The sequence below is a fragment of the Sylvia atricapilla genome, chromosome Z (genome assembly GCF_009819655.1).
Source record: "Sylvia atricapilla isolate bSylAtr1 chromosome Z, bSylAtr1.pri, whole genome shotgun sequence".
In the NCBI taxonomy this organism is placed as follows: Eukaryota; Metazoa; Chordata; class Aves; order Passeriformes; family Sylviidae; genus Sylvia; species Sylvia atricapilla.
The window spans coordinates 78,384,991-78,399,561 of NC_089174.1; the positions used below are offsets into that span (position 1 = coordinate 78,384,991).

The 14,571-nt window shown below is 36.4% G+C and overlaps 1 protein-coding gene across 2 annotated transcripts in view; it reads left to right on the forward strand.

Moving 5' to 3' along the window:
* IPO11 (importin 11) overlaps nucleotides 1-14,571 on the forward strand; it is an 82,736-nt gene that overhangs the window by 32,059 nt on the left and 36,106 nt on the right. For both annotated transcript variants that reach the window (XM_066339603.1, XM_066339604.1), the window contains 7 exons: nucleotides 2,998-3,124; nucleotides 5,204-5,237; nucleotides 6,011-6,051; nucleotides 7,088-7,204; nucleotides 8,541-8,654; nucleotides 9,903-10,018; nucleotides 11,556-11,632. In XM_066339603.1, coding sequence (XP_066195700.1) covers nucleotides 2,998-3,124; nucleotides 5,204-5,237; nucleotides 6,011-6,051; nucleotides 7,088-7,204; nucleotides 8,541-8,654; nucleotides 9,903-10,018; nucleotides 11,556-11,632 — 626 coding nt within the window. The remainder of the gene's footprint in view (nucleotides 1-2,997; nucleotides 3,125-5,203; nucleotides 5,238-6,010; nucleotides 6,052-7,087; nucleotides 7,205-8,540; nucleotides 8,655-9,902; nucleotides 10,019-11,555; nucleotides 11,633-14,571) is intronic.

A 14,571-nucleotide genomic window follows, 5' to 3' on the forward strand; every position in this document is an offset into this window, starting at 1 on the left:
TGTTTAGTGGATCTCATGGGGTATTTTGAAAGATCATTTTTGGTATCTTAGTACAGACTGAGCTGTCACTCTTCATAACTGTCTGGAAGACACTGTTCCTCCCTTTCCCTCAAGCTCACTCTTTCCCCAGGGGAGGGACAAGTGACCACTATTGTGCATGCTAATTCTTATCAGACAAGTTCAAATCAGCAGTTGACTCTAAATAAGTATGTCCAGTTTTTCTCAACACAGTTGTTAGCAGTGACCTGAATGTCCTTTGAAGACTGTTACTATGTTTTTCTTCTACATTTACAATTCATCTTACCAGTGGCAATTTTTATGGGAAACACAAAGTAATTTGTTTCCTTATACCCTTAGGAGCTACTATAAATTGTAAATTATTTTCCATAGCGGGTCACTAGTCAGCTCTTTTATTTCCAAAAGCTATATTTAAAAGAGAGTTCAGTTTCCTGTAAAGTGGAACTTAAAATGTTTAAATGCTTTTTTCCAGAACAATGAACTTTGAAAAAATTACTTACTTACTTTCGGATGTATAAGCTTATGTTAGTGTGAAAGAATGATTGCCACAGTTGTTTACCTGCTGTCTCCCAATGTTTCCATTCTTCTCATTAGACTATTTTTTAAATTAAGATTTCACTTACTATTTACAAGTGGCCAAGTACTACTCTAATGATTAAGCTAAATGTCAGAAGAGCAGGAAAAAGTGCAAGATCTTGTATAAGATTGTTAATTTGCTGTTGTGCTCCACCAGCGGCAGTCTCTAAATAAAGCTGCCATGATCTTGGCAGCACATGCTGGCTATGGCTTTTTTTATGCTATTTACCAATATAGCTTAAGTAAAACTGACAGGTTTTGTGTAGCTGATACAGTTGTACTACAGTCAGGAAGACACCTGATCTAACCATTTGGTTGGCATTTGTGATAGCCCAGGATGAAATTCCTGTGGGGACAGAAGCTTGCAGTAGAAGTTGTCTGGAATTTTGAAACTCTGTTTTGTCTCATCTGTTTCTCCTGCCTTCATCATTGGAGACCATCATGGCAATAAGGGAAGGTAGTGTTAGTGGCTTGAATGGAGTACTGCTTTAACAGCAGCTTTGGGAATATGTATGCAATTCAGATAAAGTGGGTTGGACTTCTGTAAATTAAGCATATAAATCAATAATCAGTACAAAATTAAGCATCATGGCAAGTGATGAATTCGGCAATGCCCTCTTTCTAAAAGTCTTTCAGAACTTTTTTAATTAATTCCATATTTATTCTGTTGCTGTGGTCATGGTTGATGGGTTTACTATCAACAGGTAAAGAAACATTCAGAGAAAACAAAAGACTGCAAACCCCACACTTGCTGCTGACAACACGTAGGTTTGTGTGCCCAAACAGCAACCAGTGCTGAACAAGCATTTTAGTCAGCCTGGGACACTTGCCATGATGCTTAATTTTGTACTGATTATTGAGATTCTTTTCCATATTGAGAAAGTAGTTTACTGAAATTTTTTTTTTCAGTAACTCATTTGTAAAGTAACATTTCCTGCTGAGAGAAAAAGTGAAGTACTTTTGGCTTGAATATCTGATGCAGTCCAGACTGCTTAAGGGTACTGTCTTATGACTAATGCAGCAGAGGATGCCTTATTTTGGAATATGCTCACTTACCCCATGTGAGATTTAGGTCCACCAGGCTCAGTCACTCTGTGCTCTTTTTTTAAAAGCTAGTCTTCTGAGGTGAGCTTTTCCCAGAAGTAATGAATGTAGAATAAGTAGGACCTCAAAAATAAGCACCTGTGAGAAACTTCAGTATTAAAAAAAAACACCAAAAAACCCCAAACAAAAAAACTCAACCAAGACAAAACCCAACCAAACACACACCTACCCCAAAAAATCTCAGTAACATGCTGTACTTTCTCTACCATGGAGAGAGAGAGAAATGATATGGAGATGCATAGATAATATGTATGTATTGAATAATCGGTAGCACCAGACCTGAAAATCTGTTTCAGCAGACAGTTATGCAGTTACATCATGTAATTTAGAACTTTTCTTTATGTGATAGTGGTTTGAAAACTGCCCAACTCGGGTTTCAAGAAAATCACTTAGTTTTTTAAATTCTCTGATGTTTACCAGATTAATTGTTGGATACTTTCTAAGAGTAGAAAAAGTAGTATCTTCACAGCTTCTTGAACAAATCAAAGGGTGCGTTAATAAGGCAATGTTTTGTGTAAGTCATGCTTCAGCATACATTATTCATTGCCACTCAGTAAGCATCAAGAAATACTGGACTGTTATTCCTCGTTAGATACATGTTCCAGTCTAAGGAATTGCTTTATTATCTTTCTTAACTTTATACTTCTGTAAATTAAGCATATAAATCCAAGTTGTTTTCTCAATGGAGAAAAATAGCAGCTATGTCAAATGCTTTTCTCAATCATTGTTCTGGTTTGTTCTTTCTATCAAGTCTAAAGCTGTTTGATTTGTACCCTTGTAATGGCATTAGTGCAAGATTAGTTAATGTCTGTTTTAGAATAGTTTTGGACTGATGAAGTGAACTATTCTGACAGTTGCTGTAGTGCAGTCCTTAAATTTGCATTTTTAAATTGTATCTGACTTAAAATTTTTGAGCATAAACAGAATGTGAAGGGAATTGCTGGGAGCTCTAATGAAAACAGTAGATACATTTATTACTGCAATCATGGTAACTTTTTTTTTTTTAGTTGGTGTTCTTATGCAGAATGACCTGTATCTCTTGGGAGACATTCAAGATTCAGTCATTTAGGGTGAAAGTTATCTTTTTCAGACTAAGGTGGTTTTTCCTGAGCCGCCTTGTAATGAATTTTAATGGAAGAGGTTTTTGCTCTGAAGTTGATCTTGACAAACTAAATATTTTAAATTTTGGGGGGCAAAAACATTTTCATCGTGATTCTTGGCTTTTTTTTCATCAAAGTATTCTATAAAAAACAGTGTAGTGGGTTAACAAGTGCAATTTTTTTCCTCCTATTTTTCAAGGTTTAAACCAATACGCCGACGAGTAATATGGCTGATTGGACAGTGGATTTCTGTAAAATTTAAATCAGACTTGAGACCTGTTTTATATGAAGCAATTTGTAACTTGCTTCAAGATCGTGACTTGGTGGTAAGTATAAATAACTAGTCTTTTGGACTACACGTTTGTTGTAATCACAGATGAAACAGAAATACCTCAGTTTGTGTAAAAACTTGATAGAGAATTTTGTAACATCACACTTTAAAAAGGTCTGTTGTGTCTTGCAAAAGATAGACCATTGGGAAGATGTGATGATGTTTAATTGTGCAGATACTGAACAGTAGTGTCATTACTGTACTGTAAGACATTAAATGAGGCATGAAAATGTTCAATAAGTGATGACTTTGGGAAAATGCATTCCAAGGGCAACAATCTGTTTTTATAGGAATAAAATTATGAAATGTCTTACAGTAATTTATAAATTAATGGATACTTTGTGTAGATAGAACAGAGTTACTCTTTGACTAGTCCCTTTATTAGATAGCATTGATCAAGTGAGTTTGCAGGTGACACTGAAGCTGGGTGGAGTGCTGACCTGCTGGAGGGCAGGAGGGCTCTGCAGAGGGATCTGGACAGACTGGATCATGGGCTGAGGCCAGTGGTGTGAGGGTCAACAAGGGCCAGGGCTGGGTCCTGCCCTTGGCTCACAACAGCCCCAGGCAGGGCCACAGGCTGGGACAGAGGGGCTGGAAAGGACCTGGGGGTGCTGGTGACAGTGACTGAACATGAGCCAGGCTGTGCCCAGGGGGCCAAGAAGGCCAATGGCATCCTGGCCTGGGTCAGCAATGGTGTGGGCAGCAGGAGCAGGGCAGGGATTGTCCCCCTGTGCTGGGCACTGCTGAGGCCACACCTCGAGTGCTGTGTCCAGTTCTGGGCCCTCACTGCAAGACAGACACTGAGGGGCTGGAGACAGTCCAGAGAAGGGCAATGGAGCTGGGGAAGGGTCTGGAGCAGCAGTGCTGTGAGGAGCAGCTGAGGGAGCTGGGGGTGTTTATCCTGGAGAAATGGAGGCTCAGGGGAGACCTTGTCACTCTGTACCCCTGCCTGGATAGAGGCTGTGGCCAGCCAGGTGTGGTCAGTCTCTTTTCCTAGGCAGCCAGTGATGAGACAAGAATTGCCCTCGAGCTGCACCAGGTGAGGTTCCGGTTGGACATTAGGAAAAATTTCTTCATACAAAGAGTTGTTAAGCGTTGGAACAGGTGGAGTCACCTGAAATGTTTCAGTAATGTGTGGATATGGCAGCTGGGGACATGATTTAGTGATGGTGGTGCTGGTTTGTCAGTTGGACTAGATGATCTGAAAGGCCTTTTACGTCCATAATGATTCTGTGATTTTGTGGTTATTTAGGCATTAAAGTTATCTGCTGAAAACAACCGATCTGTTGATAGGATAAATGGCATTTGTTGCTAAATTGCTTGAGTACAGATCTGTCATTTTAAGCTACAACTTCAGTTTACCAGCAGGTGGGATGAAGTGGAGATGCTGGTTTTACTGTTGTTTATTTTGCTTTTATTTTTGAGCAAACTGGGTTATCGGCCAACAAAAAAAAAAAAAAAAAAAAAAAAAGACCCCAAAAAAACCCAAAACCCAAAAAATACCAAAAAAAAAACCACAAAACCCCAAAACAACTCAAAAACCAAATAAACACACTTTGCTAATTTGGTTGTTAGTAATTTCCAGTCATAACAATAATTTTTGTGATTCCAGACAGCTTTAGCAGAGCAGGGTACATTTCCCTGACAGCTGTTTTTATTTAATGCTTTCTAAGGCATTTCTAAGCATCTACAGGAAGAACAGTCTAACTTGTTGAGTCTGATTCTGATCTTGTTGACAGTAAACTGTGAGATAATTCTAAGTAAAACTCCTCCCTATTGCAAGAGTTTTTATCACAGTCTAGATAGATATTTTCTTGTTTAATTATTTCTTATGCTTGGTTTTGCCTGAGTAGCCTTTTCAATTTCTACCACTTCAGCAATGACAAATAAAATGTAAAGGATACTAAAACGAAGGTGAAAGAAAATGAACTAACTACTTTTCTTAGAGGATTATAGAACACAGACAATGACTCAATTTCCAAAACATCAAGTGATTTGATATTGTCAGATACTCTGTGGATAATCAAAATGTTTAATGGATGTTGCATGATGCTTCTTGACTTTTGTCTTTCAGGTCCGTATTGAGACAGCCACGACACTGAAGTTAAATATCCTTATTTGCAAAGCTGTTTGAATAGTTCTTAATTCTGAGTTATTGGAAAACAATCAATTTTAAACTTACTATCAAATTCTTCATGTTATATTTTTTGAATATCCATGAAAAATTTGCTCATTTGATGTGGGGGTGGGTGGAGCCCCGGCTGCTTTGCCCTGGAGGGAGCTAAGCTGAGGAGTTAAGGAAGAATTTCGCAACTTCATTCAGAGCCCCTAAGACAAAGACAAACCTCTTAGCCAAAGCGACCTGTCCACCTGTCCGGAGACCCACAAGCCCCCTTGGGATTTTATGTAGATCTGTTACAATTGATTGGTTCTGTACCCTTTTTCTCCCACCCTGGTGTCCTATAAAAACCCCTGAGTTTCCTCTGGTTAGCAGAGGTTCCTCGTCCCTGGATCCCTTTCGCTGGTACCCTCTCAATATCGTACCACCTGTGGAAATTCCACACGAGACCTCTCTCTCTCTCACCACGGCCGGCTAAAAGAGGGGCAAACTCACAAGGGCATGAGCTAAGAGCACTGGGCTGAAATTACTGAAAGCTGAAAATTACTGAGCTGAAAAATCACTACTCTGCCTTCCTTCTGAGAAGCCCCTCTGCCAGTTGAGGAGCGTCTGACTTCCCAAGGAGCTGTTTCTAGCGAGACATCTTTTGGGGTGGCTGTGGCTCTCTGAGTCCCAAGCGGCAGACCTCATCCACCAGCTGGAATAATTTGAGTCTTGGTATCTGTCTGCAGTCTGTATTATTTTTCCTTAATGTTTATTTACCTGTAGATGATTTTGAGTTCAGAACTGAGCAATTCTTACCAGTAAGCGCATTTATATATTCTGAGATGTAGATAAATGCATAGCGAAAAGCAGGAAAAAATATTTTCCAATTTCATTTTGAACTACATTGTTTAGTAATTGATGTGTGTGCATGTTTGTATTGTGTGTTCAGTCTTCACAGACCAAAATATATACTCATACTGCTGCTCTTAAGGTTGCTAGTGTGTAGATATATTTTAGTATTATGCTATTACAACTTCATGGCAGTGTGTTTAGTGCTGTATAACTCTGTAACCCAGAGTTCTGGCTCTGTGTGTTGCCAGATAATAAGTTTCTTTATGATAAGAAAATATTAAAACTTTATCTAACAAATACATCTCCACCAGTGTGACTTTCCCACATGCCTGTTTCATGCAGTACTTTCCAACCTGCTGCTTCTTGAAAGTATTGCATACAAGTGTGTGGTTATTGTAGTGCCTTAAAGAGCACTACTTTCTGATTCCCCTATATTTGTGTTCTTTACCATGGTCATTACTATTGTCATTAAGTAAAATACAGTAGAAAGAGATAAGTACACCAAAGTTATATTTTGGCCATTCAAATTTAGCAGGTCATTTTGATGTCCATATTAATTTCAACTAATTTGGAAACAAACAGACCAAAAATGCAGAGTGCATCTAGACTGTAAACACTGGAATTTTCTAAGATATCTTTTTCAGTTCAATATTTAACCTTTATATACTGACCCAAAAGCTGGGAGACTGTACCTTTGGTTTGACTTTAACACAAAGTGCTCCTTCTGGAGAGACAGCCTATTTTGTATGTGAAATCATTTACACTTACCAAAACTTGAAAATGGCATACATTCAAACTGATCATGTTTGAACTGGCACGTAGGAGTATATCCGATTTTTTTTACCTTGCTTAGGCAATGATTGGGTAATGTGCTTTTTTTCCAAGTCAAAGAGTAACATTTTGCACACTTTAAGTGTTTTTCAAAGTTTATGGATGTCTTAGAGTTTTAAGTATACAGGAAGCATACCACTTCATGTGACCAGCTATTTTTTTTTCTTTCAGTACCTGGAGTCCATGTTTACACTGCTCTTTCAGCTGCTTCAGGAAGTAACACAATGTGACACCAAGATGCATGTTCTTCATGTTCTTTCCTGTGTGATTGAGAGAGTCGATATGCAGGTATTTTTTAAATATATGTTTCAGTTTTAGCTTTGTCCTAAGAACACAGAGAAGGGCTTGTAGAAGGAAAATGTCATCAGTTAATAGACTGGTTGTTGTCAGAGATGCCTGCACTGTTGGTATTACTTGGTCCTCTTTCCAATTCTCATTTTTCTTTTGTGTAAAATGTTATCTTACTTTTCTTAAGTTCCTATTTATTTTTTCTATTGAGTCAACTTTTAGTGTACTGAAGGATTTCTACGTCTTGTGATATTTCTTGCAATTTTATTTTTTATTTGTGATTTGTTCTAATTGTCTTGAATCTGAACTAGTATTTTAATCTATATTACATATTAAAAATAGACATTTTTGGGGAAAAATGCTTTGCACTCATAGGGAGTGTGCAGATAAATTTGTGATTTCTTCTTGGAGTTGCCTCTACAGCACGCTCCTTAACTACATGACAGGTTTCAAATTCACATTATGAATTCTCAGTACTTTAGTGTTAAAGTATATGCTTCAGATTTTACATAAAGAATTTGAAGATGGTTTTGCACAATTAAACAATGAATAGTTGACTGCTTTTGTCTCAGGTTTTTCTGTGGTGGGTTTGGTTTGTTATTTTTTATTTCAGTATTACTCTATTGAGGACAGAGGTAATTCATGTTTCTGAGCTTATCTCGTCTTTCTACAAATAATCCTGTCTGAGATCCAGATGAAGCTTTCATAATTTTCCCTTGTGGATAAAGTCAACCTGACAGTAGATTTCCCTGCAGTTTAGAGAAGCAGCATTAAAAACAAGTTGAGAAAGAACCCTTGAATATTTGTAGGTTAATTATTAATTAAATATTTTTAAAGACAAATAGATTAACCTTTTTGTATTGAAGACCATAATAGAAAAAAAATATAGGCTAGTACAAATCTCTGGAAGTTTCATAGTCTTAATTTGTGCTCAAAGGCTAGGTGACTCCAGAGGTTATTCAGCACCATTTTTTTTCCCCTGGGACTGTTTCTAGTTTTAAAGTATGCTGTTGTTTAGGAATCCTGTCTAAGTGAAGAATATACTAATATGAAAATATCTGTGTATCAAGTTTTAAATATTTTTATGTCCTATTTACTACATAAGCTTGATTGCCATACACAGATTTCACCATCAGTAATATGTTCTTTTCAAACTGCTCTGAGTCAGAAGTTACTTCAGTCACAGAGTAAAGAGTATGGTGTTTTAGAAAGACTTACACAAACTGTATTTCTACTGAGACAAAAGCAGCTCCTGTATTTTTCAGAAACTATGCTTGGGATAAATTATTAGTCTTGTTTCTCATATTGAGAAACCAATTTGTGTTCTGAACTTTAGATACGACCATATGTAGGATGCTTGGTTCAGTATTTACCACTCCTTTGGAAGCAGAGTGAGGAGCACAATATGCTACGATGTGCTATTCTAACCACCCTCATCCATCTTGTCCAGGTAAGGAATCTGAGTCACATAAGCATTGTCAGTACCTCCCACAGTTCTTTCTTGATGATAAAAAAGTATGTGGTTATGTTGCCTGCAGAACCTGTGGTATTAACTACTTCTGTAATACAGACTATGTGCCACACTACCTTCTCCAACCCCTGTTGCATCTCAAAGAAAATGTAGTAAGACTAGCAGAGACCAAGAGAAGTGGTCCTAGCCGTCTGTAGAGGAACAGACTTAATATTCAGGTAGTCTTGAACCTGTGGAAATACATGACTTAAAAGGATGGTGTTGTAGAGGTTAACAGTGGAGAGAAATTGAAAACAAAATGACAAGTATTATTATAGAAGGAGAACTTGCAAGTTCTTTCCAAAGGTGAGTAACATCATATGAAGAGGAAACAGATTTTTACCATTAACAGATTGTGGAAATTCTTCTTTCTGTCCCATGTGGAGGCTAAAATATGAGTACTTTTTTTAAAAAAGGTGTATCTCTTGGTGTAGATAGACACAAAAATGTGAGACAGATTTGTAGAAGAATCTTCTTATTTTAAGGTGTGTTTAAGTAAGTAGATAAAGCACAAAGAAGCTGCAACTTACAAATATCAAATAATTTTAAATTTTCTATTACCAGAATGCAGGAGTTATGGAATATCAGCATTCCACTAGCCTCAGTTCTCTTAAGTAGTAATATTACAATATTTTGTAATGCTGTTCAGTAATTGGCAGTTGTTCCCAATTTATTCTTCACTGTTCAAAAGTCTCATGGATCATTTAAAAACTGAATCACTGTCATCAGTCTGTGAATATTTGTGTAGCTATAAAAACAAACTCTTCTCCTGAATATTAGATTATGTCAAATGATTTTGTAAATGATAAAAACCAAAGAACAGTTTTTTTCTTGACCTGTAAAACATTCAGCTTTTAGTCATTTGGTATTTATTAAGACTCGTGACTTGTCCAAGGAAAGAATGACCAGTAAATGTTTTGAGGAATGTATGTTTTTTCATTTTTCTAGCAGACTGTTGATAAGTGGATTGTTTTCAAAAAACACAACCTTTTAAAGACATGTTGAGAGAAAGCTTAGGAATATCAGACTATTTTATTGTTGTATGAAATGGAAGCAAATTTAACCTTTGATTTCTTGAATGCATGTTTCCATGTGAACATAACAGCCATATAGATATCTTCCATGCTATTTTTGAAATGCTTGATTTAAGGCTTTTGACATATTGTACATTTCTTACTTATTTTGTAGGGACTGGGAGCAGACAGCAAAAATCTCTACCCTTTTCTACTTCCAGTTATCCAGCTAAGTACAGATGTTTCTCAGCCTCCACATGTCTATCTTCTGGAAGATGGTTTAGAGCTGTGGTAAGAATATTTTCTTTTTTTTTCCTAATTTTAAAACAGTTATTTTTGTATCCCTAGAAGAAAAAAGTTGTAAAAAGCTTTGAATATTAAAATTGCTATGTTCTTGTTACCTTACCTTGACATAACCTATATCACACCTTTTCTCAGAAGACAGTTAGGAAATTTATATACTCAACTATTTTTAGTTGTGTTTCTTCTATTATTCATTTTCAGGTGGTTGATACTGAAGATATCATTCTGTAGTGGTAATGAACAGCAAGACAAAAAGTCTAGACTCACTGTAATGTGTGTGCTATTTTGGTGTGCTTGACTTTGGGGGAACAGTGAGCCAACAGCTCAGAGCTGGCTACAGGAAGAGATGTCATAATTACAGGGATAAAATGTAGACATTATTTTCTATATCTCAGACGATTTGGTGACTAAACATAAAACAAGAGGTGACACAGTGCCATGAGCCTGATTTGTTTCTGGTGCGGCTGATGCTGTAAGGGAGAATGGTTACCTGGACAAAATTCTGAAGAATAGGAAATACATAGAGTTTGTCTTAAAATGAGTGATTCCTTTGATCTAAATTGTAAATGAGTCTTTCAAGTACAAATATTTAATCTACAAACAACATACACAGCAATATATACAATATAATATACAATATAGACATACAGTATGCATAACATACCATATCAACAATATATACAACATATACGGCAAAACTGAGATTTATAATGGATGGCAGCAAGTCAAAGTGCAAGAGCTTCTCAAAATCTAGCATAGGGGCCTTTTACATGTATCAGTTCAGAACTTTTATATCTTCTTAATAATACTGATCTTGTGGCTACTCTTCTGATGTCTGTGCAGAAGAATGATATTTTGAGATCCTAGGGCATCAGAGAAATCTGGAGAGCTGGCAGAGAGTTAAGACTCCAAGGGCTTCTTGAACCAAGAGCAGGAAAACAACTAAGATATTTCACATAACCAGACATATTATTTAAATGTGGTAATCCTCTGCCTACGACCTAGGAAAAAAAATTGAATTTGTTGCTGTGGCTTTAAATACAAGCTTAATTTATAACTACTGTTTTCAAATCTCAGGAATTCTAAATTGTTATAAACAATATATGATAATCAATGTATCATTTCAGATATTAAATAAAAGTAAACATGTGAGCTGGGCCATCACAGCTTCTTCCTTGAGGTTTATAACACGTGTTGTCCTTGCTCTGTAAATATCCCTCTCTACCTTGTCCAGGTTCCCTGGCTGGCTACTTAGACATCCTCAGTGTTGCATTTCAGAGCTTGTTGTCTTTTTATAAAGACAGTAGCATGTTTTCCTTTGTTTTCCTACCTTGGCAAGACCTGTGCCTATACTGATGAGTGTGTTGTAAGGACTATTGCTCGCTTTGAAGTATGCTTCTGGTAATTGTTACACATCGTTGATAATATGGATGGTTACTGGAAGTTAAAATGTTTACATCTGTCAAAATGATTGCTCAGTGTTACTCATGCACCATCTGAAATATTTTGCTTAATCTGTTCTTAGGTTAGTGACCTTGGAAAACAGTCCATGTCTTACACCAGAACTCCTGAGAATATTCCAGAATATGTCTGCCCTTCTTGGTAAGTCTTTTACTAATAAAATTACAGGGCTTTTTCCTGCTGCTTTTTTCATGCACTAAGCAATGCTACTGTGGCTGCAAGTACTAAGGGAGCTTGAAAAATTGTAACAAAAATTGAGGAACAGGTTTTTATTGTCTGACTTTCTCATCTTTTTTAATATTTATGATCTACTTACTCTTTTTTAATAAATTAGAGCTGCTGTACATAAAAGATAAGACAAGTTTCAGTTTATCATTTCAGAGGTTATTTTAAGAAGTTTCTGAAATTTAACACCGAATGTGCCAAGTTTGATATTGCTATAATTGCTATAATTGATTTTTGATTAATTTATATATATTGATTTAATTGATATTGATTGTATGGAATACTTGCCTGTTCTACTTACAACCAGAACTAAGTTACTAGCTTTCCCCTTTTTCAGTTAGTAACAATGTAGGATGTTTTCAAGCTACCTAAATACATCTATAAACATTTGGGCCAAGCACTGAAATTAAAAACAGGAGTTTGTTGGCAAAATATAAACTTTATAATGACAATTGGGATTCAATGCTCAGGAAATACTGATATTTCAAGTGCTTTTGCTTCATAATTAAAGGGAGGATAAAACTTCTGTGGTTTTATTTTATGTTAATGTGTTTGTGTTTAGATCTTTAGCTGTGCTATTGAGGTTTCAACATTATTATAGGAAATAGGTTAATTTTTTTTAGAGATACGTGTTCACAGAATTACAAAAGTTAGCTTTTTAATTGATAATTGTTTTCAGGATTTAATATTTTATTCTGTTTCTACTGGTCAGTAGAAAATCACATCATGGCAGGTAGGTAGGTGCAAGGTGATGTCTTCTGTTATTTCTCCTTGTATACAAGATCTCTAATGACAAAACTGTTCTGTTTACTAGTGACTTTATGATTAAATACTCCACAGCTACTGCTAAAATTCTGTAGCAACTGAGTCCTTACTGTTGTCATCATCCATAACTACACACCTACCCTTCTGCCTTCCTGTTCTGTGTCAGTCAGAGGTAATATATGCTGCAAGAAGCCTGCACTGAAATGAATGGCTGGGATTTTCATGGTTTGTCACACTGCTAATCTGCTGGAGTTAAATTCAGAAATACCCTGTATTTGTGGCTTGTTTGTTTGCTACTGATAATTTCTCAGTAGCAGAAAGTGAGTCCAGTCCTCATTCTAAGCCCTGTCCTCATGTCATGCTTTTCAGAGTAGAGATGAGTAGAAGTGGAAACCTTGGCAAACTCTTCTTAGAAAAGGTGGAGGTATTCTGGAATATTCTATACTTGTAATGATTTCCTTGTTCTGTGAATGAATCCTGGAAAAGAGTGATGCTCTCTTTTGGAAAAAAACAAAAACAAAACATTCTCAAGTGAAATTGAAAAATGAAAGCTGAATGATGCTGGTAAAGTAAGTAGTACAGTTAAGCTGGATAGGGTTTCCTAAGGACAAGCCTTCAAACATGCTTATGTCAAACTCTTTTTTTTATCAAGGTTGGGAGTGAGTGGCAAAAACACAGCAGCTGATGTGTAATCACAGAGTGATTTTGTCCCACAGGCTTCTGTACTACTTTACTTCCTGAGCATTTTTCTGAGAAACTTTTTTTGGGTGTCATGTTCGTCAAAAATTTTGATTGCTGCAAAATGATGCATATTTTGCCAGGAAGTGGAAACCATTCTGGTAGGCTCTTTCCCTACAAATTCTATCTGTTTATGTCAGAAGAATCTGAATAGACAGCCTCCACATGACACAGCCATGGTATTATGATGCTTAAATGGAGCTGGAATTTTGTATTAGTGCTAACCTTATTTTAAAGCATGGTAGTTAAAAAACCAGTACAATACTGCCGTTCTCTACTCCTCTGGGAGCTACTTCATTCAGGACACTTGTAAAAGAGATTCTTCACTTAAATCAAGTGCAGCAGTAGAGTTTAAGGTGCAGCATATTGCAAAAGAAAACATATTGATCAGGGATGATCAGCTGTGCTAGTTAGTGAAATAACTGTTCAGTCTTAAACCTGTGTGTAAGTTTTTCCAGTACACCAGTAGCTGAAACTTCCAGCACTTAAAGTCAGACTCTTCTGTCCTTTTTATCATGGTGATATAGTTGTCAGAAAAAGGTGTTTTAACTGAGAAGTCAAAATTGCAGTCTTACATGCCTTAACTATCTGAGATAAGACAAAAGAAGATAATTTCTCCAAGACTGGCTTTCAATTCAGTCTGAAGTCATCAAAGTAAAAGTCAAAGGCAGATGAGGTGAAGAGAAGTTCTGAATAGGTGACTACCATGTTTGCATTTTTTGGAGTAGAGTGGTGAACTAGAAACAAGATGCTCCAGAAAATCAGTTCTTGAAAATACAATGTAAGGAGTATTAATCTCCTGGACCATTTTTTCTGAGGTTTTTTACTGAATGGAATTAGTGTAATATATAGGTAATGTAACTATTTTCTTGGTGTGTTTACCTTCTACATCAGCATTTAAGTCATTAAGAAAATGTCAAAGGTCAACATGGATGAGCTAGAAGACCTGGAGGGCAGGGGGAAAAGAATTCATATGTGAGATTTTTGAACTTGAAAGGGAAAGATACATATATATATATATATATGGATATGTTTTTTATTTTACTTTTTTAACTAATCTGAAAAGAATATGTAGTTGTTCACTTCCAGATATAATTGTCCTTATGAAAAGATCTTTTTGTACCCATTTCAGGATACTGCTGTTTGTTGGAAGTGGATGTCAGAGGAGTTATACAAGTCAGTTAGATTTGCCTTCAGGAACAGAATGTTGCATTTGATATGAAGTCTTGATTTCACTTGCATAAGTGACTGACCTTCAAAGATTATTGTGCTATCACTGATGTACAATAATTATTCACAGCATAATTGTCATTCTTGATTTTCAGTTCAGCACTGCTGCTACTATTTAAACT